The following is a 25,430-nucleotide window of genomic DNA, read 5'->3' on the forward strand; positions in this document are numbered from 1 at the left end:
GTTTTGCAGGTGTCCTCCTGGTCACATGATCCGTGTGAACGGCACCAAAAAGTCCTGTGTGTACACGCTATGTGCTACACGGCCTTGTCACCGGGGAACCTGCGTGGCCCAGTCACCCTCTAAATTCACCTGCCACTGTCCGGAGGGCTACAGGGGGCGCCACTGTGAGACGACATTGGCTGTTTATAGGGAGGACGTGGGCCTGAGCTTCAGCTCGCTCTTTGCCATCTGTATCTGCTTCATGGCGTTGCTAGGTAAGTGTTGCTTCAGTTGCATCTGGTCAGGTTTAGTTTGGTTTCATTAAGTGTCGTTCTGGTGGGTTCTCTATTGGACCATATTTTAAAATAACTTTCCACTCTGCCCTTGTAACCTCAACATAAGAATCGTGGAGGAATATCCTGAAGAAAAACATTCTATATTTGTAAATGTTGTATCATGTTTAGCCGTTTGCTCTCTGATCTTTTCAGTACTGTTTGGCACTGAAAAGGTTAGAACACATTTTCCAATGTTTCTAAATATACAGTACATGTACATGTTACCAAGCTGCTAAATTAGTCCTCTTCATTTGAGTATTTGTTGTCCTTCGGTCATAAAATTGGTGAAATTTAGACAGTTTTACATCAAGAGGAACTGCTTCACGTATCGCCGCTCTCTAATTGAAATTTCTGAAAAGGCAGAGGTACAAATGTTATGTTCAGCTGATGTTTTTTCCCCTTCCATACACATAAGGATAGAAAGCTGGTATATTTCCAAATTCTCCTTAGTGTCTTGTAAACTAAAGTTGTTTACTTTGCTCTTACAGCTGGGGAGGTGTTAGTGACTGAATTTAAGGATGTTTTTCTGGTAAAAGGTTCAAATTGTAGCCTAGGGCTTCACATTCAGCCAGGGAACCCAGCCTTTCACTTTTGCATACAGAAAGTGTGAACTTCTGAAAAAACAAACAGAAAACAAGTTATAAAAAAAACTGTGATTTAAAAAAAAATTGAGAAATATCTGGCTTTATGTTGACAGGAAATAAAGATAGGCCTTACTCTGTGTTTTACAGCTTTTGTTGTTCTCAGCGACTGTTGTATGGAAAAAGGCTAACTAAATGATTGAGATGTGTGTGTGTATGTGTGTGTAGTGTTTCACCTGAAAGTATTCAACATCCATGAAAAGACTAGCATCTCTTTGAAATAACCAAATGAAACAAGAACCATTCAATGAGCTCAGTGCAGCTAATATTACATCTAGCATCACAAAATTCAGTGTTTCACAACTTCTGCAGTCTGAGAATAATTCAGCATTCCTGAGGAATCTCAGTTCAGGCCTCCTGGCCAAAGGTCTCAGGTTTGTTAATATTCTTAGGTTTGCAGTTTGAAGCTGTAGTAGCCACCGTTTCTCTCACTGTGCAATGTCACTGTCAAGGCTTCGAGCTATTTCAGGTGTTCTGTCTGAAACCTACTCATAAACCCTTGGTTGGATTGGTTCCATTAGTTGTGCCTGGAACAACACTTGATTTGTAAATGTTATTAAGGGGTTACAGTAGAGATGAATTTGGCCTATTTAAACAGTCATTTTGTTTGTTGCGAACATCGGAAAACTTTAGAGTTTAAAATATTTTCAGATACAACTTTAGATGAACAATCATCAGCGGGAATATCAGTGTGTCCACCACGGCAGGAAACCTCACCTGTCTGATGAACGTCAGACAGGTGAAATTCATTCACCCATATTTAAATTGGTGAAATGAAAGTTTCACAAACAGTTCCACAGATTAAGAGGTTGGTCAGAAATTTACAGCCAGATTGAGATTTTTTTTTTTTTCTGCTTGGTGTAATCTACAGTTGGGCCCAAGATTATTCATAACCATGCCGGATTTTGGTTTAAACTCCTCATTTTTTTATTTTTATCAACATGTCTCTTTTTACTGGAAGTAACACTTTTTGGAGTCGCAACTTGAATCCAATACAGGCGAAAGGAGGTGATGGCAAGGAGGCCTTTAACCTCAAAATATTAATATATATTAATCAATATGACAGTAGAAAGATGCAACAAGGTTCTGATCACCAATTTTAAGAAGCATTTAATTATGCTTTAATGCATTTTAAGAAATGATGTCAAGCATGTTTTTTTTAAGTCTGTACCCCGTTTACATTGTGTATTATGTTTACAGCCGATAGCCGATATTTACCAATGGTGTAAATATTGCAATAACCTGTCGACTACACCACTATGATTGCTTCTCTGCTTCAGTTAAAAACCTCATCACTCTTATTGTCACATGACCAAACAAATAACACATGGTCAACTCCCTCCGCTCTCACAATGCACGTACAAATGGCAACAAGATGGAAATAACCATCAGTTATTAATACACGCCCAGTTTTACTCAGGACCGATTCTGAAATGTTGAAAATGGCTAACATCGGATGTTGATGCTGATATTTTGCATATCCTTAAATATGGCTTCGATGTGTCTATCAAAAGATGAACTCTACAAATACAATGAAATTAGGTTTAGCTCTTGGCCAGTGAAATCAATTATTGTTTAAATTTATCTAAAGTCCAAACTGTTTTATGTACCTTAAAAGCAAACAGTTATCAAAAATTCACAAAGTCAGAATTCCGTGACACTTTTCGTGTTTGACGTGTAAAAAATAAGAGTGAGAATCAAAGGAAAAGCTCCAACGTCAGTCCAAAATCGTGAGGGTTGGTCAACCTTGGGTCAACTTGATAAGCTAATCAATTAATTGTTAGCAGCTTGTTTGGCAAACTGACAAGAAAAGGATGACTTTGAAAATGTTCTCAGGTAGATCAGAAAATGCTTTAGTGGGTTTCATTCTGTGAAACAATAAAACTTGCAGAGGGTGCAGAAAGAGTCCTGAAAGTAAAGCTAGTAGAAAATAATCCCACTGTAGTTGGTATGATGGTGCAGCTGTTATGAGCCGTGCTTTAGTGAGGATACAGACAAGCTTGTGCTTGTCAGGTTTGGTAACATTGTTTTCTAAATCTTCTAAGAGATCTGCTGTCCTACCAGAACTTCCTGCCATTGACTTTCTGTAGTAGAATAAACAATCTGGATCTTTCGGAGTCTTCAACTCTGTTTTTGTACACCAAGAAGCAGTGTACAAAACAGAGCAGTGTACACACAGTGACAGTGTGTTTTAAGAAAGAATCCTTAATAGTCATTCTCAGGAGAGCAGGTAAGCCCACCAGGACGCAGTCTGTTCGTATCGCAGAAGGACAAAAAACCATTTATTTTTGCTTTGTTTCTACATAATGCCTTCATGCATGCTTTCACTCTGCATTTTTTAAAACTGAACCTCAGACAGTTTGAAAACTAAACGAGCCCCTGACGAGCGCGAGCCACATTGAGATTCAAACAGTGCTGCGGCCACGCCCTGCAGGATGCAAAGACCTGCAGGCTAACAGATGATTGGTGCTGTGAAGAAGCAATCCTCCAGTAAGAGACAAAACCTTGCAACTAATAATGTTAACTGAATGATGACACCATTTTATGCTGGGAGGGTTGACTTTGGCTAAGTGTGATGCAGTGAGGTCAATGTCTACAACAAAACTTTTAAGGAAGACAGTCTCACTGCTACTTTTCTAAAAAAAAAAAAGACAAAAAACTTTGAGATCATATTTGATATCACAGTGAGAAGAGCTAAACATTTTCACATGTCTTGATCTTAAGTGAAGTTTCCACGTTTCCAGGCTCTTTATAGTTGTAAATGTTTAAAACTGCAGTTTAATGTATTTTTGGAGGGGGAGCCTTGGATTTAATAGTGTATTTTGGAAGTTGCCACATTTGTATGCAGCCCCTCTGATTTGGGTAAACAAAGATATAGCAGTCGTTCAAGACATTTACTAATATGCTCATTAAATAGCTGGCATGACTACAACTTATATTATATAGCCAAAGGTATTCAGGCATTCTCTCAACTTATTGGTTTCTGCTTCCACTAACTTTTATGAAAGAATTGGCTGTTCTCTGTAGGTCATTGAATTTAAACACAACTCTAGCTGCGTTCCCATTAACCACAGAATTGTGCAAATATAAATTTAGAAAATAAACTTGCTATATGGGAACGCTCCAACTTAGAAAAAAACTCACGTTTTTCAATGAAAAGCAATGAAAACACTTTTTCTGCATTGCACAAGTCACATGATCAACAGCCGGATGTTACTACTGGTGAAAACGATGGAGAAGACGACAGGAAGTAGGAGGAGGATGAAGGTTTGTTTGTGTTTTTCGGACATTATGCAGCTGGCTCCACCAGAGCTTGCACGACGGCGCTGCAAAGGATTGGTTAACTCGGCATTGAATAAGTCTTATCTTCTGCGTGCCATTAACGTCTGTGTGTGTCCAGGCAGCAGTCTCATTACTTTGGGTGTTGCAGTGTTTCTACACAGCGCATTAGCTGTGTGTTTCCTGATGTTTCTAATTATTTCTGAAAAGTGTCAGATTGTTGCCTCAACTCTGAGAAGTGCGGTAAACTAAAGCAGTAGGTATTTAAGCTGTTGGAATAATGCTATCACACTTACACTAACACGGGCCTGTAAACACACAACACTTAGAAGCAGTTGTAATAATTACTGCATGATGCATTGCATTAGGTGCTAATAGGAAGCACAAGCTGCAAGGAAAGGACAGCATATCAATAGTTTTTTGGGGGTTTTTTCCAGTGTAGAGGTAGAAGGTAGAAGTGGTGGAAGGGTTGCAGCTGGAACTGGAGGAAATTTTGTCAAGTCATTTCCTGTTTAAAATTATGTTTTGCAAAGCAAGTAAAACTTTAGAAAGCAACGATTTTATCCTTTCTTAGATTTGGGATTCCTCACATGAAAACCTTTTCAAACCACATTCAGTCATTCAGACGTTCGTTGACATTCTGCTGAAATTGCTCAGGTTTCATTAATCCATAAATTTCTGAAAAACATGCAGATATATGTTCTTAGTCTTTCAACGGTGATATAACTTCCAATGTTGCAACAGTGGGTAAATAACTATTTAATAACTAATATATTTTACATTGTTAGACTGATTGGTGTTGTAATTGTGAGAGTGTGCATGCAGCAGACCTTTGAGGTGATCGTTATCGCCTCCAGAAATAAGAATATTTGCACAAATAAACAAAAGTGTTAACTTTAAAAAGAACTGAAGGATGCAAATAGTTTCAGACTGAGCAACAGGCCAGAGTCCATCACACCGGTCAGAGTCCAACACCACCCTGAGACAGCACAGGCTGTGGGTGGGTGGAACAAAAGGTCACGTAAATAAATTTGGATATGCAACCAAAGCTTGTATATTTTTCTAATATCTCTAAACATGCGCTTACTTAACACAAGTTTCAACAGTATTGAGAAATTCAGCACGACTTGTAAGGGATTTAAAAAGGTCTCAATATAATTCTAAATGGTCCAGAAAATAAAGTCTTAAGTGAAAGTGTGATGCTGGAGTAGCACAGACAGCAATGTTTTTTAAAAATAATAAAAAAAATAAAAACTTACAGCCAGGTCAGAGGAAACATAGTTTTGCAATCACAATGCTTCCATAAAATTAAAAATTTAAATTAAAATCACTCATGAAACTGGAGAGGATGCAGTGCAGCAAACCAGCTCTGAACAGCAGCTGCATTTCTATTACAAATGTGCACAAATCTTTGTAGATATTCTGCTAATGTCGAAAAAAACGCAACTGCAAAATGAGAAATAGAAATTAAAACTACACATGAATAACCTTGTTCATGCAATAAGTCATTAAAAATTATGGCTGTGACCATAATTTTTATTTTTTATGAATTATGAATATATTCAGACCTGGTGCTAGCACTCATCATCTATCAGCCAATCAGAGGAGACGTGGGGGTCTTATTCAGGCGTTGGAGCATCAAGCCCCGCCTACTTGGGAGCGGCTATGTATGCTCCGTTTTGGGGAAATTGTAGTCGATGATTTTACAGAATAGTTATGGATTCTTAACTATGGATTTAATACTGTATTTTGGTAGTTGCCACATTTGTGTGCAGCCCCTCTGATTTGTACACTTGCAGGTGTACAAATCCACACAACACTCCACATGTTGTGTGGAATGACACACAACTTTATAAACTGTGATGCGGTGAGAGCTCTGGTGGAGCCAGCTGCACATTGTCTGGGAAAATCAAACATGTTTGTGCCAGTAGTAACATCTGTAGTTTTCTACCAGTTCTTTTGTCTGAACCCAAAAGATATGTTAGCATTTCATTTGAAAGAACCAAATATTTAATGGAGAATTCCTAATTTTTCCACGACACCTGCTGCATTGCCATTAAGCATAAAATTGTACAAATTGGAATTCCGAAAATTATTAATTGTGTGCGATTTTAATTACATTTCTTATTTAATGGAAACTGAGTAATTGCCAAATTGCTGTGTGTGTTTTGACATTAGCAGAACATCAACAAAGATTTACATACATTCGTAAGTAAAATGCAGCTACTGTACATGCATTACTATCCAAGTGGCCAGAAATCTGCATATGAACAGCTGGTTGGTGTATATATGAGGGAAGTTAAAAATTTAAAGTGGGAGCTGTTAGAGATTTTTTGGTATTATCATTTTATTCTTACTTTAGTTCACATTCAGCCTATAGATCATTGTGATTTTCTGTTTAAAGTGTTCTCTTCCTTATGTGTGTATGGAGGTCACTACTGTCTGTTCAACTTTACGAGAAATAGATAAAACTAAGTTTCTCAGACCTTAAATCCTTTTGCAAGAACACCTCCTAATTTAGTAACCACCTGTGAACAGTCGTATTTTGTTTTATTGACAGTACTGACCGAGATTTGAACTGGGCTCAGACCTTTGATCAGATATCACATCTGGAACTGGGTTGTTAGATGTTTGGGTTAGAAGCTTTACGACCTCTGTTGTTTTTCCTGACTGCCCCCTTGCCTGTCCTTGTTTGACAATAAAAACAGGAGCTCATGTGAGAGCAGATCAGAATGCTCTGCGAATTGCTCGGAGGAGAAGTTGGCAGAGCGTTCTCCTTTTGCAAAAGCTTGATTATGAAATTCATATACGTTGTCTGTGGTTCTTTCTTTTATGTAGGTTTGAAAGGAAAAATGCCTATCAGGAGCGGCCACTAACATGGACGAAACATGGAACAATTCATCTAAAAATAGTTTATTAAGTACAAAGAAAAATGAAATGTTGCTGTCATAAAGTTTTTTCAAACAGTCATTTTAAATGACACATAGACAACGATGAATAAATCCCAAATCACAGAACTATCAAGAAGATTGAATATGATGAGCAGGATGTGGTTATAGATGATTTGTACCTATATGATCATCTGGGCTGTGGCCATCAACCTATCTGCAGCAAACTGGAAAAACCATCACTGACCTCTCAGAAGAGACTGTTCTGGTATCGGCCATGACTCTACATAAAGCCTCCAGGCTCCAGGACTGCTCATTTAGAAATGACAGTGTCACACTCAGCTAAGCACAGGAATAAAAAGAAGTGCAGGTCTGACAGAATCCCCAAAGGTTTACTGGCCTGGTGTCACCGCCATCCTTCACACAGTGACATTGTGCTGGTTGAAAATCAGGGATTTTTTTCATGACAACAGACTGAAACAGGATTCACTGGTGGCTTTTGGTCTGAAAAACTTTAATTGTGGATTAGTTATAGAGCCAAGAAATGATCATTTTATGAGAAACTGTTGTTTGTAAAACAGAATCTATGTACATACAGCTTTTCTGTAATTTATCGGTTCCTCTTATTATCCACAGTGTGATTATTAATTTCCTCCATTCCATTGCTAAACTGTTTAATTCCTAACAATATAAAATAGTTTCCATTGATAGATAATTTTATTACTGTTTCCCTCCAAGGCCTATTGGAGGGCAGTTGGTTCACTATCACTAATTTTAATAACATGTAGATCTTACTTCTTACTTCTGTAGCCGTGCTCCAGCCAACCACCAATGACATTCATTCATGTGGAATTTTGTGCATTTTTGGGCATTTGTAGAATATGTTGGGAATATGTTTATGTGTTTTCTAAATTATTGTAGGTGTGCTGCAAGAGCAAGTTGACATTGACCACTCCATGCTGGGTGAAACCCAACACACGGGACTCAATAGCGATGACAGCGAGAAAAGTTTTTTTCAGCTTTCCTGAAAAAACATTTTTCAGCTTTCCTGTGTCATGTCATAAGCCTACATGTCCACATCCACATGTACAAGCACAAAATTCCACATCAATGAATGCCATTGGTGGTTGGCTGGAGCATGGCTAGAGATCGCCACCTCATTGTACAAGATCCATAGAAAATGAATGGAGCGTCTCCCATGTATCTCTAAGAGCAAATTTATCTCCAGTTGAGCATGATGTTGGTTTTTGGGTGTGTTCTATGTAGAAAAACTTGAAAACTTTTAAGTTTGTCTCTACAAGCGTTATGGTTGTAGAGAGCCACATACAGTATGAGGACGAAGCCACTGCTGAGAGCCATAAACCGACCCCGGAAATGTCACACTCTTTACTATGCTTGCTTGTACTATAGCAGGATCCCCAAACCACCCGTTGTATTTATAGTTTTATAAATCTTAAATTTCATTCAAGGTGGCGTTAAAAAGGTCTTAAAAGTGTTAAACCTGACTTTCAGAGATGCAGTTCTGACAGAAACTGTTTTTTTTTTTTTGTGCCAGTATAGTGGACTTTAATAAAGTGGTCGATCATAATACCGTCAAAGTCTTTGACTCTTTCACGGATTTGATTCATGCATTAAAATTAAGCACTTCGCAGGTTATGTTGTATTTCTTCTTGGAAGAAATTCCTCAGTTCCACATACAGCATCTGAAATCTGCATGGTTTAATTGAGGACGCTGCAACAGAAGAGCCGAGTCAAGACGGAGGCAGAGAACAGTGGAAGAGATCAGAGCGTGACAAAAATACAACAGGACAATGAAAATTATCAGAGGAAAACAAAAGAGAACTGACGAGATTATGCAGCAGAGGTGCTACACAACATTCTTTTTCCTTTTTTTTTTCATTAGAAAAAAGGAAACCAGGAGCTGCGTAGTTCTGAGGAGGATGGTGAAAGTGTGCACAGCTTCTGGCAATGTCTGCGTGTCTCATTGGTATTTTAGAGGGCAACTCCTTCACACCCTGGAACTAGTCAGACACAGTTCAAATGATCATTTCTCTCTCTCTCTCTGCTCTTTTCACCTTTATTCCACAGCTCTCCCTTGCAATTTAGCTTCAGGCTCGTATTAAATGCGACATCCAACCTTGATCCCGTTGAAGCTCAGTTCTGTTTTAAGTGTTAATTACTTGATTTGTAGGCGTATAAGGTGCTGTTTACTCAAACCTGCAGAAATTGAGATCAATGCTGCAGGGGCTCTGGTAGTAATTTCAATCGGTGGAGCATTCCGCGCTCGATTGGTCAAGCATTCCTCTCTCTGAAATTTAAGTAGCAGCAAGAGACCTTTTTTTTTTTTTTTTTTAAAGAACACCATCAAAAACATCTTTTGCTGACTTCATGTGTTTGAATCGGAGCAGCAGAGGAAGGGCAGTAGCTCCTAAATAAGACAGTTCCAAAGAAAAATGATTCAACGTTTTGGTCTGATGTGCATTGGCATTCAGAGTCCTTGAGTTGATACGTTCTATAGTCACCTTTTGTTAAAGCTACACCTGCAAACTTCCTAGGTTATGTCTGCATTAGTTTTTCCCATATAAGAATGATACATTTCCCATGTGTCTTTGTAAATGATCTTAAAATTCATTGGATGAGGTGGTGAGTTTTGGAAAAATGAGCAAACAGATATAAGAAGCATTTTAGGCATTTATTATATATTTTATGTATATATTTTAGGGATAATTTGATAAGATGATTGACAATAACAATAAATACTTGATTAGAGTTTTGCTTCTGATTGTGTAGAAGTGTATAACATATGCTTGGTTAAGACCATGACCTCCCAGTATTACGCAGTGGAGAATTAAAAAGGTCAGCATTATGGAAAAAACAACATCTAGACTCCAACTTAAGATGGAGACCTTTGAGTCTAAGTGGAAACCCATAATTAGATTCATATTGTAACCTTGACAACTCTATTTACTTGCTTGCTTACCTTTTGAGTTTATTTTATATTAGTATTATTATGTTCTTTTATTACTTTAGTCTTTATTTTCATTATGTCTACTGTCGTCCCTTTCACTTTAATTATTGTGGATTTATATATCATGGATGTTGTCAATGAATATTGGTTTCTCTTAATGGGGCTACTGTTTATCTGAGCCAAATGTATTTCTGTTTTTCCTCCACCGATAGTCCCCAGATGACAGCCTGTCAACCTTATTGTAGGGTAAATGTGTAAAATGGTCTGTGTATATAAGATAAAATGTGAAATGTGACAAAGGCGGACATGTGTATATGTTTGTATAAGAAAGTTATTAAAAGTAAAAAGTTTTTTAAAAAAGTAATTCATTGGATGGAACGCATTTGTGAATGTCAGTTTTTATCATCACCATCTTCCACATGTCCTTCATGCACCCTGCATGGCTTTATACAGTACTTCCTTTGGCTTCTTTTTCTTTTTGGCTTAAAGGTTAGATTTGTGTGTAGTTGTCTTGCTGACAGATTCTCCCACCTGTCATCTCTTGATAGGTTTGTGATGTTTAAAGCTTTAGAGGTTGTTTCTCTAAACTGTAGACGACTTCTGAAATGGCACTGGGTTTTATTTGGGGGTGTCTGAGAAAAGGGGGATGAATATATGTTCACTCCACACTTTTATTTTTCCTTTGGAACAAGATGAATAACTTTCCTAGTCAGGTTCATATCGGTCAACCATAAACATTGGAGGTTTGTGGCTGTATGTGACCAGAGGTCAAGAGGTGTGAATGTGTTTGTGAGGCTCTGCATAACGGCAGGATTGTTGCAAATTAAAGGAGCAATATTATTCGTTATCCAGCCACACAGAATAATTTTATAGCATAATGTACCGAGTTGTTATAAAAATGCTGTAAATACCAAGTATAACTTAAAACAAATTAAAATTGAGCCTCTGTCTCTTTAAAACCTTTTTCTGAAACTTCGCCTTCAGGAAGTCATCACAGCATCCCTCCAATATAAACCCTTTAACAACATTTTCACCAGAGTTGCACTGAAAAGTAGGTTATACTGTAAGGAGATCAACAGATTTGCAGTAGCACCAGCTGTTTGCTAATTGCTGCTGGCTAGTCTGAAGGATCTGGGGGTCAGACCTCTGAAGTTTGGAAACTGCAGCTCAGAGGAGGAGCTAAGGCGGTTCTTGGTCTCTATGCGTTTTGCACAGCTGAATGGTTGCCATGGAGATTAAAGGACTTCTCAAACATGCATGAAAGAATTAAGGCAACACTCCAGATATGTGTTTGATGAGGGAATGACATTATTACATGATGTAAAGCTCAAAAGAATTTGATTTTACATAATTCTGTCCCTTTAAAAAGAGTGCCCAAAGAAAGGTGAACACTTTTATTTTATGTATATTTTATACAAACTTGGCCAGTTTGTGATGGTCGGCTCATTTAGGTTCTGGCATTACTTCGTCTCCTCTGTGGTCTGTGTGGACTCTTTGTTGCTTTTGATTTCCATTGACAACATAAGTTACCTTTAGTTCCTCTAGTCCATGGGAGACTGTTCAATGTTGCGTGTTACAGTGTTACTGAAAGTATTGCTGCGCAGCAGCATATGAGGTGTGTATGGGCATTGCAGAGACCCAGGGTAAGGCTCACAGCTGCTTGTTGCATCAGGAAACCAGATAGATTCACAGCACATTTCATTGGCAGTGTTTCAGTTTACTTTAAAATTTAATTCCTTTTGAGCAAACCAGTATGAAGCTTGAATGAATGCACCCTACTAAGATAGTATTATAGTATCAGTTTTTCCACAACGTTTAACTTCTTCTAAGAAGTTGGACATTCAACTCTACTGCCGAGTTGAATAACTTTTTTGAAGAATTTGGGTTGGTTCTGTGACACAGGAACTGGTCTGAATATGTTTCTTGTATACTTTGGTTCAGAAACCTCTGGGTTACTTGATATGCACAGCCCAGTAGAGCTCAGTCTGTCAGAGATTGAGTTCGACTTCATAAACATGACCCATGTCTTAAAGATGCCAACTAACAGGTCCCCTCCGAGTGTTCAGTCCTCTGCAGGGACACATTAAGTTACACGCTAACACTTTGTCCTTAAACACCTTTATTGCTTTTAAATAAGAAGGGATTAAGGTAAAGGTCAAGCAAGGCCTGGTCCAATCAGGGGTGACGTTAGTCCCTTAAAGCTAGTCACAATTGATTTGTGAGAGTGTTTCCTCTCTGATGCATACATCTGACCATCAGTAAGGAAGTAAGTTGACAATAAAACGGTTTCACTCATTCATGTTATAGATTAGGCTCTATCCTGAACCACTTTATAAGTTTTATGAATGAGTTGTGTGTGGAAATGAGCGCTTGGGAATTCTGCTTGGCGTTGGATGAACAGCCACTCATGTGGAAGGGTTTGTGGACCGAGTCTAAATAGGTCCAAATTGTCTCTTCAGATCAAAGGATATTTCATCATTTGAATCCATTCTGTTCATCTTTTAGGAGCTTGACATGTTTTCATTCATGTTGACTGAAAAGTTAACTTCAGGTAAAAGACCCAATAATTACAAAACCTATCCACTGTCCAGCTAATAACATTAAACTTTATCTTATTATTTTTCACATATTCCTGCCTGTCACTGATCTGCATGTTCTTGATCTTATGGGCTGTCAGTTCTATTAGCAATTAGAATTGAGGGGTGCTGTGAACAAAGATTGTGTACGTGTGTGCTTAAACTATGTCTAATTTGTTTTTCTCAAATTCATTAAATCCTCATAAACCAAATCAAATGACAAAAATACCTTCTTGTTATGCAAGTAGGCGTACCACTGTTGCTTTTCCAGCTCTGCCAATGTGTAGATTTGGGTTGAATCTGTAACAAATATGTGACATGCCAAAATTTTCTAAAATTATAGTCAAACAGCTGACAATGTGTATGCAATTCAACATTTTCTCAATTGCTATTAGAGTGCATAGGTCCCCACATGACAGACTGCTCTCAGTATTCAGATTCAAATAAAGTTTTATCTGGACCCAGACCAGTGCTTAGATTTTAATTAAGAATTTTGCTCTAATCCATGATAGGCTGTACAACTTTTCTAGACTTTAGGACAATTATAAGAATCACAGTGATTTACTGAAGGATTTTATTCCCATCTGGTTTATTAGCAGAGTTGTTCAGCAGTGAGCAGAGCGAACGCTCAGTGTGAACTCTGACCTGTTTGCACTACCATGAATGTTTGCGTCAGAGTTAAAACCTTGATTTTCAACTACAAGTGCCTTTAAGCATCTATGTGTTGCATATCGTGAGCCAGCCAGCACATCCATCATTTACCGTCCATCTTTCATGATCACCATGTTGGCCTTGAGGCATACAACTGAAAATAAGCTTTCAGAGTTCAAAACAGAAAGAAATATTGGTTTTATGCAAGTATTAAAACTTAGTTTAGTCTTTGAAAAGCGAGCCCTGTTCAGTAATACGATCCAGTCTAAACCTCAGTCTGATACCATAAAGGCAGCGTTTTATTGATTGTTCTGCCAGATCTTCCTTTAGATTTCCTGTGGGCAGTGAGAAGGGAGGAAAACATGCGGAAAAGGACCTGAAGTGAGGACGGCTAGTAGCCTCTGTATGCGTGGCACGCGCTCTAACCACGGCACCACACGGCGTCCTGGGTGGAGTTCTTCTATCTTCGTTGGACATTTAATCCGATACTCGTTTTTTGCCTGATATCGGACCGATTTCTGATATAAATATCGGATCGGGACACCTCTGCTGCGCGTGTTCAAGAGAGTTCACAGGATTACTTGGGATGAAACAAAATGAACAGAAATAAAAGCAACGTTTTTTCACAGTTTTCTCACGTTTTGCTGCTGGGGCTCCACCAGGAGGGGTTCTACGTTCAGGAATGGACTGAGGTTCTCTGTGAACATGAAGTCCCCGTTTGTCCATGCTGAAATATTGAAATGATTTCATTCAGTGCATGGTATCCACATCCTTGTTCCCCTGAACATGAAAAAGAAGTGATGAGTCTTTTTTTTCATTATTTCTGCCTTTCCTTGAACAACACAGCAGTGATGCATAATTGATTCAAAGTATGATAGAACTTGGGCTGAACTGAAAATGTATTCCTGATGGAAGCTTGAATTATTTCAGCGTGGGTGTGTGGCTAGGAGCTTCTGTTGTTCTTTCTTACATTTATTTATTTTCATTTGTTGTTTTTCGTTTCTTTTTTGATGGTTTCTTTGAAATAAAAAAGTCAGTCCTGATCAATAACCCAACACAACAACATCTGGACAAAAAGCATCGTGTCAGACAAAACTTGTGGTTGTGCTGTCATGTACAAAAATGCTCAGTGTCAGAGTAGCACCAGTTATTATACAGATTATTGGTTCTAAAGTTTAACTGTTTTTTAATAAATATGACTTCATAATTTATAACAGCCTGGACACCAAGGTCAGTGTTCACAAGTGATGGCCGATTCTTGTTCTTTATCATTTTTAAAATACATCTGCTGCACAATGAGAAAAAAAAATAGAATAATTTAAGGCTTTTTTGAACAAGTACATCAATTTTGTGTTCAGTATCTTGGATCTTAAGTCCTGTCTGATGGCAGTCCATTTCTGTCCTGTTTGTCATGATTCTTGATTTTCTGGTGATAAATAGTATTTATTCCATATTTTATTATGTTTCCTTGTGTAGCGTTCTTTAAGTATGTCAAAATCCTGATTGGTTTTGTTTTTAGTTACTTTTTGTAAACCATTTGTCCCGTTTTATGCTGGTGTTCGTCTTGCTTTCAGGTCTCTTTCAGGAGTTTATATGGATGTCACTGAAGACTTTGACTAGGCCAGTTTCATTACTGTGGTGACACAGAAACCAGGCTGAAAGACATCGAGGCGGTTGGTCACCGTTAGGAAGCCGTTGAACTTTTTCAATCATTTTGCTGATGAATGGGAGGTTGGAGATCGGCCTGTAATTCTGCAGTAGTGATTTGTCCAGATAGTTCTTTATCAGTGGTTTGATAAATGCTGTTTTTAAACACCTTGATGAGAGTATACTATTTGAATCAGATCAGATGTAATGACAGGCAGAAGTTTGTTAAAGGAAAGTTGTGGATGAGATACGGAGACAGCAGGAGGAGAAGCTGAATTGATCTACGATATATTCTAAGCTTTTTGTGATTTAGTTTGTATTAATTGTGTCATTTTCTCCAGATTGGTATCGATTGGGCTCAACATTGGTAATGAATTTGATACTGATGTACAGAATGATAGTTTTTAACATTTTCTCAGTGAAGCATTTTTTTCCTATCCTTCTTACGTTCTTTCTTTCTTCATTTCTTTCACACTGACATAATGGGGTAGTTGTGAGCAGAATTTGGAGGAAACAGATTCATGTAATAAAATTTGGGATAGCTCTGTTACATAGAGAAGTACTGTGGATACTTTCTGGGTGCTTTGTCAGGCAGCAGTTGCAAAAAGAAAAATGCTGATTACCATGACAAGTTTCCATTTTCTATTGGATTGTACTGAATCCTGCAAGCCCATGTCCGACCAAACAGATGCATTTTTAACACCCTGCTGCTGAGATTGTGCCCAGAACAAAGAGAAGGAGAGAGAAAGACTGACAGATCTGATAAATAAGGACAAAAAGCAAACTGCAGGTAGAAAGGAACCGGACAGATCCTTGCCTTTATTCGAGGAATTGATTTGATTTTACTGAAGGTTTTACTGGCCTTAGAACTAAATATATTTCTTTAAGAAGTAGAAGTAAGAACTTCCAATTCAGTTACTTTTCTTTGGCACTCATTACAGCGTCTGAGGAATGATGTGAACTCCCATAGAAATCCACTTCCTGCAGCTAATTATTTTTCTCTAAATCTAGATTTTAAAAGTGGGAACAAGAGGAGAAATGACTTTGAGACAGATATTTACTGGCGAATATAAACTGCATATTGGCGCTGGCCTTTAAGCGTACATCAAACGGCAGCACATTAAGAGCAGTGAAGGTGAGCAGTGCTAGATCAAACACACAGAGAGATGGATGCAGTAAACAGAATTATAGTTTCATGGGGTAAAATCTATGCTGTGTTATTGACTTGTGTTGATGCACTCATAGACACTGATCTCATTGCAGGCCAGCTTGGATATTGATTTTTCTGACTGGAAATCTCATTACATTCACACACACGCCCCCCCACACACACTCATTTAGTGCCAATTGAACCTCTCAAAGTACAATGGATCCCCTGTTGAGAGTGTTCACCTCTGACCTGTCCAAGTTCTCTACAGGACGCTGAAAAAAATGCTAGACAGTATTAGCATTTGAACAATGCTAAGTTGGTCTTAAGGACCCAATGTGTCCGTAAGGGAATGTCACCCTTATCTTTCCACCACCTGAACTGGTAATACAAACTTTACATGAAAGTATGACCCTACCAGCTGAGTAGTTGTGCTATAATGTTCTTGTCTATGACGCCACCGTATTTACTGTGGATCTGCTAAACAAGCTCATGACTTCTGGCTAATCAGTTTTGTAAATCTGCCATTTTTTTCCTCGCAATCATTTTGTAGTCCAAATTCAGTTGTGCAGAAGTTGCAAGTAAACAAGTCAAAATCTTAATGTAATCTTTTCTAGTGTGTATTAGTGTGTGTATTAACTCACAGGATTCCTTACATCATCCCCCTCATTAGAGCCTCTTCGAAGTGTCTGGTTAAATTTGATTTTTCTCTGGAATATGCCCACATCAATGTCCGTTGGCACCGAGCGTTTAAGGATGAATGCTTCAGCAACCTCCAGCAGTATCAAGAGGGATTTTCTGAAAGACTCATCAAATAACACTGAAATGACAGCAAAGCTTATTTTAGACATGAATGTTGCGTGTTGATAATCACATCCTGGCCATTAATCTGATAGTAGCAGTGAGTCTTCTACTTCTGTTAGCGCTGTATGCTAGCTGTTAGCTGCCTTGAGGATATAGCTGTACTGCAAGTTTTCAATACAATTATTTGCCTTTGTTTTTGCCAGCACTACCATATAATTTACTACATATATATCTATTTTTTTATCTTATGGGAGTACCTGTAGCATCTAAGCTAGGCTCGCACTTATGGCAGCATAGTGGACTAATGCATTGGTTATTGTGCAAAAAACAGATGACGACTGGAAAACCACTTTAAAAGCAGGTTGACTGCATGAGTTCAGGAAGTTGATGTCTAAAAAAAGATTCTGGCCAGAAAGTGGTGGTCAGTGGTGCAGAGAAGAGAGTGAGAGAGTTAAACCAATAAAAAGATGGTCAAAGACAGCGCAGGACCTTGGAGGCTTTGTAAACAGATAAACACATAATCTCTCTTTTAAGCTCACAAACGCCCTGTCAGAAATACCGATCAACTTCTCCATTTCTCTGTTTTCCCTCCAGAGAGGGCTTTGAACAGCACAGATACATCTTGTACACCCTGACCCCCAGCTTCGTCGCTCACCTCTCCATGGAGCTCATTCCAGCCACTTCATGCTCACACACTCACACACACCCGTTTGGCGCACACGGCTCCGCCGAGGAAAGCAGCAGAAAGCAGAGACGCGTGAAAACATAGTCTCTGCCGCCATAAACCAAAGAGGAACACAGTTCATATTCGCTGCTGTTTATTTGCTTTGTGAGTTATTGTGGTGTGTGTTTTTCCCCTTCATGTGGGCCTGAGCTCTAATGCACAGGGTATTGATTCCAGCAGTCATCTTCACAGTGGCTCTACATCAGATTTCTTTCTGTTCTTCCTGCACTTCCCTTCAGATGTCATGTTGACTTTTTGTGCTGCGCCAAATGGGAGTATGTAACCGAGTCGTTGTACCATCCCATGCTTGTTTGTTTCAAAGACGAAGAAGAAGCAAAAACCAATATTTGTTCATTATTTAAGAAAACAAAAAGCTACGTTTTGAAGTTGAGCATATTATTTTCAAAATCGAAATACTTAATATGAATAAATCTAAAGAAAACAATAAAGGAAAAAAAAAACAGTAAAAATTTGCACTAATGGAATGGCAGGTTGTGACATCAATAACAGATCTTCATGTAGGGACTTTTAGCTGCAGGCTTTGCCAAAGGGAGCGACGCTGCATGTAAACAGATCCTGTTCCTGAGGGAAACAGTGCTGCTATAAGCTGCATCAACTAGATCACATTTGTCTTGAAGTCTCCAAATTTGTAGAAGGCGTTTATTCCACACTAAACCTGATGCATCGGGAGTAAACTGGAGTCTAAAATACAACCTTGTTCAATTCCAAGCTCATTCTGTCACATTAGTTCAGATTTTTTGTTTGTTTGTTTTGTTTTGTAGACTTTTGTTCATCATTAGTTTGGTTGAGGGATTCATGTTTTTTGTTTTTTTTTGACAATTATTCCCTCTGGTTCTGGATGCTGTGCACCTGGAACTGTATCTATTCTTGTTCCTACTGTTAAAAATTATTTGGACAGTAATGATGCGTAACTATGACAACAATGTTATTGTACAACTGTGGACAAGTGATTTGCATCCCCAAAAGCTTAAATAAAACTCCAAACCCCAGAGGAGCTGAACAGGAAGTTCCAACCATTTCTTCCTTCAGTCAAAACGTTGGTGAGGATCAGATCCTCGTCTCCAACGTCTCCAAATTTAAAGAGGAGCGGCAAAAGCAAAGGAGGTGGATTAGCAGTACTTGCCGTCAACAGATGATGTCATCCCGTGGAATACCGTCTCTGCTGCCCGGATACATAGGTGTCACGTTGTTATGACAACCAGGATACACTAGCCACAATGACACTTTGAAGATACTTTGAAAACATAAGTTATGAGAACATTTTTTTCTCCCCTTGGGATAAATAAAGTATCTTTGAATTGAACTGAAGCTCACAGAAACTTAAAGTCTACTCACTAATATTTAATGGTGTTAATGACCAGTGTACATTTTTTGTACAACTTCTGGACAAGCATTAACATGCAAATATTAGCAGACAAGAAAGAAGTAAGGTGACCTAAAGTGCATAATCAATACTTGATAGTTTTCAGGTTTGGCGTTGCTATGGCGACTCAAACGAGACAGATCCTGTGCCGTTCTGGATTGTGTTGGAACACGACTGCAGAGTTTTTCCAGCCCATGCCCTCCCTCATTAATAATTGATATTACTCATGTCTGAGGCAAGTTGCCGCTTTAGACTGGATTCATTAATGAGTTTAATTAGCGCATAAACTTCAATTAATTATGTGACATGAATCCCTTGTAGCTTCTTGTTATAGGCTCAGTTTGTTCAGTAGAACACAGATGTACTGCTGCATCGCTCGCTGCTCCTCTCCTTCATCTCTGTCATCAACCGACGGTTTCATTTCTTCTCAAATGTGAATTATGGACACAAATCCATCCTCGACTGCATGTCTTGTTCATGTTAACAAAGAAAATGTGGAACTTGGTCATAGAACACAGGGCTACAGCAGAGCCCACGTCAGAGATTGTTGTAAGGGAATAACCTCTGTGTGGAAAGTTGCTGTTTAGATTTAGATCTAATAAAAAAATATTGATCTGCATGCGTTGTTAAGAGGGTCTTTTATAAGTTTGTGTTGTTAGGCTCCTTTTACCTGAACTAACTATAAGCACATTTGACATGTTTGAAGTAGGGATGCAACTAACTCTCTCAAATGATTATTTGAGTTATTATTCTATTGATTATTTTTGACGATTAATCAGTAAATCGGGTAAAAACATTGGTATATTCTGCAGATTTTTCATTTAAACTTCATGCAATGTTAGAAAGACAAATAATTCAGTTCCTTTTTTAAATAAGAAAATAAACATTCTTGGATTTTTATGTGGAACGTGAATCTAAATTATTCATGGAAAATTTCATTTTTTTCCCTTTGAGTGTATGTAGAATATTATAACGTCGGTTCAGCTTGGGAAGTTGAAATACCAAGACGCAAAGCTACTTAGCAATTCTATTGGTTAGAGTTTCCAAAGCAGCCAATCCATAAACGCTATTCATTTTCCTTATTGCTCATTGGCTCAAGAGAGGAAATAAGGAAGTTAACTTCTGCGGTAGAGTTAAGACGGTTCCCACTGCGCATATTAATGCATATTTAGTGAATATTTGGTATTTGGACTAATAAAATAGGCAGAGGGGGTGGTAGTTATATTTGCTATAAGCGGGCGGCTGTGGCTTTGTACCCATGGCTGTTTTACATCAAACCAGTTTAGATAAAGAACACATCAATCTTAGCGTCTCCACTATTCTACACAGGATTTCATAAGTAAAACATATTTCCACAATAGTTTTTTGCTGACTAGGAAGTGAAGTAGGTACAAGTCAGAATGGATGATGTGGAGTCAAAGTAAACATTTGTATTCACTGAGTCTCATTCTGTAACAGAAGCCTCCATGCTGGCTCCTTCCCAGCTCAGTTTCAAATCATTTCTGTGTTTTAAGGAAGCTCTGTGAACCTGTGTGGTTGTTGTTGCAGGTTCACTGCCTCTTTGGCGTCATGGCGACCCAAACGCGTACCACCAAAAGCAACAGTCTGTCTTCCTGTCTTTATCCCGTCTCCCTCCCTTGGTTCGCTGGCCACTAAAAGTCACACAGGCGCTAAAAATGAACAGTGAACTTCATGAAACAATTTGCTCTTATAAATCTGCCAGACGCTGAAGTTGTGGTGCAGGCGACTAGCTGACAGTAAATGAGTATTGATCTCTGCTCCCATGCAGTGCAGTTGGTTTCTGGCTGAGCGAATTCTCTCTTACACAGTTGTCAGGGGGAAGGCCTGTTTAATGGGATGTTATCAATCCGCCGGTGAGTCTGAGTACCTTCGCCTTGGTGCTGCTGGGCTTCAGGTGTGACACAAAGGAAAAACAGTGGAAAGAGAGGGAGAAAGCGGACGAGAGCGTGTTTAAAATCTGTGTTGGAGTTGTTTAAGATCACAGATTTCCATGGTGATATCTGAGATTAATGGGATTTGAGCAGCCGGGATGTTTATAATGCTGCCAGTTGAAATCAGTTGCGGTCTGGGATTGGTGCTTCTCTCTAATGTGATTAAATGCTTCTCTCCTATGGAGAGGTTGTTTTTTTTTTATTATTATTGTTGTCGTCAAAACAGATTTGAAGATACAGTGGAGCATTACTTGATGACATTCCAGGGTAAATTATTAAATACTAACACACAAAACTCTGCTGCAGTATAGTGAGGAAAACACCTGAATTAAGGAGAAGAAGAACTGTTGGTGTGTGTGTGCGTGTGTGTGTGTGTATAGAGGAGGTTAATAATGCACAACGGCTGGTGAGTTTTGAGGTAAATAGGAAGACAAGAGGTGAGAGGTTCGATGCTAAACAAGATTTGTTGGACATTTTAAAAGGTCATTGTAAGAAAAACATGCAGATTGGTTGAACTGTGGATGTGTGTGGAGGCCGTACAATATTTATGTCAGGAAATAAAAAAAAAAAGATATTCCAATGTCAATGATCTGCTTTTACAATCTTTTTTTTTTCTTTTTTCTGACCAGTGCTGTCAGAACACCGGTGACCTTCTCTTCCCTTTGTCAGCCCAGTTCTAATCCCACTCAGATTAGGACTGTCTCTGCCGCCTGCTGTTCCTCTATTCCGGAACGTTTTCTACAATCAGTCACATACTTTAGTACATCTAAAGAAAATTAGAATAGTGCGAACAAGTGCGATATTTCTTTGGCCAGTCATCTCAGAAAGTGAAACTCATACATCATTTATGATCGTCATTCATAGAGTGATATATTCCAAACCTTTGCTTATTGTTATTTTTGATGATTATGTCTCAGATACGTCATGCTGGATGGAGATGATGGTTTTATGTTCCAGCAGGATTTGGTTCAGTATCCGTGGTGTTCCTGTTTCTGATTGGCCAGTAAACTCCCCTGACCTTTAACCTTGTGCAAAATCTATGGCGCATTATCAAGTAAGACATGTCATTACAGTAGCAAAATCTATAACTTTGCAATTTCTTACTCTGTGTGTAATGAATCTCTATATAATACTGGTGGAATGACTTTGCTTAAGCCTGATGCAATAAACAAGTAATCAATTAATTGCGTAATAAATTTAAATCAGCTTGGTAGTTTCCATTGTGGTGATTAATATTTTTAATCATTTTAAGTCATTTTGCTGCTTTTTGCTTTAGCAGTGGCTGTGGTGAATTAAATAAAGTTTTGCCATCTCTTTCTGCAGCTCAGAAGTCCTAAAGACATCCACTGTGTTTATGTGTTGCTTTTATGACCTTGGGGCCATGCGGCTTATTCTGGTTTCCATCCCTCACCTCTGTCCAGCCCGGAGCGCAAAAAAGGATTTGATAACTAAAAAACAAAGATTGTTGAGCACCGAGAAACCTTTAGCTTCTAGAAGACGGTGTTTCCCTCCGGAGGAGGTGAAGGTAAACGTAAAACTAAAGAACAATAAAAGTAGCTGCAAATTTTCCTCCAAACGAGCGCTCCTCATGCCAAACTTACCGCCGCTAGATAGGTTTTTACATCTCTACTGTGGAAAGTGTGAACGACTGTTTGTAATGAACGGAAAAATTCCACTGCCTGACAGCCTGGGAATATTTTAGAAGATATGAGCAACAAAATGAATTCCTGGTGTTGATTTCTAAAACATCTTCACCAGTTAAATCCCCAAACCTGCCCAGTTTTAGGTCTCATTATCACCAAATGACGCTCAAGGCCAGTTCCATCAAAGTGCTTCTCCCTTTTGGGGGCTCACCCTCAATGGACTGGAGAATTTTTTTTTTTTTAATCATTTAATTTGAATTTGCAGTGCTGAGCTGTCGCTGCTCTCTTGCCTCAACTGCAGTGCTGCTGCTGGGCATTTTCCTCTACACCCGCTGGCGGAGCTACAAAGGTCTGAAGGAGGGCGTGTACCACGTGTCGGCGCACCACGACGGCTGGGAGGACATCCGGGAGAACGTGCTCAACTACGACGAGGAGGGAGGCGGCGAGGAGGACCAGGTACAGGAACCGGAGCAACGCTGAACGACCGGCACTCACAAACACACTCCCCAACAGGAACTCCTGCTTGTGTGAAGAGGAAATGCTTTTAGCAGCAGAACTCTAATTTTAAAGGCTGTAGATGTGTGTATTTTTACATCCCTGGCAGTGTTTGCAAGCTACCAGCCTTGCAGTGGATTAAGTCAGTTCAATTTGGACAGAAATTGTGCGCCGTGTTTTAATTAGGCCCACGCGAAATCCTTATCTCCGCTCTCCACCACCAGTGGAACCCACATGCACTCAGCTGTACTTAGAGCCGGCGTAATATCCATCAGAGAAAAATGGGAGAAAAATATGTGATCACCACATCGCCATACAGTACACACACACACACACACACTTTATGCTAAATTGACTTTTTGAGCTTTACATCATGTTATTATGTTATTCCCTCATCAGAAATGTTTCTCAAACTTTTTTCATACGTGTTTGAGAAATCCTTTAACCTCCATGGCAACCATTCAGCTGTGGCTAGGGCATGTTTGGACCTAGCCACAGTCAGGCTAGGGCCAATCAGCCACTCAGCTCCTTCAGACTAGCCAGCAGCAATTAGCAAACACCTGGTGGATCTGCACATCTGTTGAGCTCATTCTACAACCTCAGTGAAATGCTGCTAAAAACATTTTTAAAGGGTTAATAGAGGAGCCATGTTTAAGAAAGAGCAGGAGTTTCTTAAAGAGACAGAGTAAATTTCTTTTAAGTCATATTTGATATACACTTTTATAACAAATTTATGTCAGATCATGATTTCTTGGTTAATGTCAAGTTGTCATAACTAAGACATTTTGAATAATGTCAACTTTGTATTAAAAGTGTCATGATTTACTGAATGACACTTTATGACAACAGTCATATATTCATGAAGACTTACTCATGTTCATGACCGTGTGATGATTGTCTTATTCACAACTGCCAAATAAAGTGTTACCAAACTTCCCAACAGACCCCCAGTGAAAGGAGACTGAACTGTCCCTTTAATTGTAATTTAGAACATTTTGGATTAAAATCACAATGATTAATGCTGTGGGTTTAATGTAATTTGGCATTAAGGCAGGCTCTTTTCTTTATTTTTATATTCACTGATGCAGAATGGTGGGTGGTGCTTGTTTTTTCAAATAATTTTAGATCCATTTATGTTTAATGCAATTTTTTTTTACAATCTCTGCAAAAATGTTCACAAGCTTTTGTCCAGATGTGAGGTCCAGTTGCCGCTCACGATTCTCTGGTCTCTGTTTTTAATCTCAGGAGAGAAAAAAACATAAATAAAAAAAAGGCCACTTGCCACTTTTCACATAATCAGCTTTACAAATCCTCCCACTCCTCCTCCATGCATGAGCATCTTTTCATCCTTCTCCTCCCACAGGTTTTTTTACATCTCTGTGCCTTTTTTTCCTTTCTTTTTTTTTTTTTTTTTTTTTTTTTTTTTTACAGTTCTCATGGACTCATATTATTTGTGAAGTGACTTGCAGGTTACTGGATGTCAGAGCAGCAGCAGCTCAGGCTCAGTCCCATCTCCTCTCCGAATCGCCTCGGCTCATATTTTTATCCTCAGGGTCAGAGCGCTCGTAGGAAACCTTAAACCTCTCAGAGAATAAATGGAGACGGAAGCTTAACCGGCGGAACATTCTCAGTAAACATAATGAGCCCGGCTCTCCTTTCATTTCTCTGTCACATTTGATTTTTTCCTGCCTCCTCTGCCCTGCAAGCATTTGTGATGGATTCAAATGTGTTCATTATAAGTCAGAGGCACATTTAATCTTTTCTGGCCTAATCTGCATGCTGTATGCATTACAGACTGGGATGTTATTGTTTCCATTTATAATGTGCTTGCCAGTAGATTGAGTTAAATACATGTTAATATGTAATTTGATTGAGGAGAGGTAATAACCAAATGTAACCAGCGGGGGGTCTAGCGCTAGTGAGCTACGGTAAAGAACTTCCTCCTGAGTAACTGGAGCAGAGGAAGAAACATGTCTGCTGCTTATTTATTCAACTATTCCCCTTTACAGGTAAGAGTTTACACTATGGCTGAAATGATTAATCTGATTAATCAACGATTGAAATAATAATCAACTAATTTAGTAACCAATTAATTATTAACTGGAGTATACAGAGTCTAAAACATGCCATTTCATAAAAGTACAAAACAACCCTCAGAACAGTAATGAACAGTAAATTGGTTTATTTTGCAGTTTGCAAAATAAACCAATTTTGGCAAAAAAGTAAAAAAAGAAAAGAAAAAATACCTCACCATAGCGTCAACATTTTTTGTAGAAGTTGACATTTCTGTTAAGCAAATTCATTTTCAAAATGTCAT

At 38.7% G+C, this 25,430-nt stretch overlaps 1 protein-coding gene across 1 annotated transcript in view; it reads left to right on the forward strand.

Annotated features, from left to right (window-relative positions):
* Positions 1-25,430, forward strand: part of LOC114143237 (neural-cadherin) — a 316,981-nt gene that overhangs the window by 285,982 nt on the left and 5,569 nt on the right. The window contains exons 35-36 of the mRNA XM_028015094.1: positions 10-254; positions 22,920-23,074. Coding sequence (XP_027870895.1) covers positions 10-254; positions 22,920-23,074 — 400 coding nt within the window. The remainder of the gene's footprint in view (positions 1-9; positions 255-22,919; positions 23,075-25,430) is intronic.

This window comes from Xiphophorus couchianus, chromosome 4, assembly GCF_001444195.1.
Source record: "Xiphophorus couchianus chromosome 4, X_couchianus-1.0, whole genome shotgun sequence".
Lineage (NCBI taxonomy): Eukaryota > Metazoa > Chordata > Actinopteri > Cyprinodontiformes > Poeciliidae > Xiphophorus > Xiphophorus couchianus.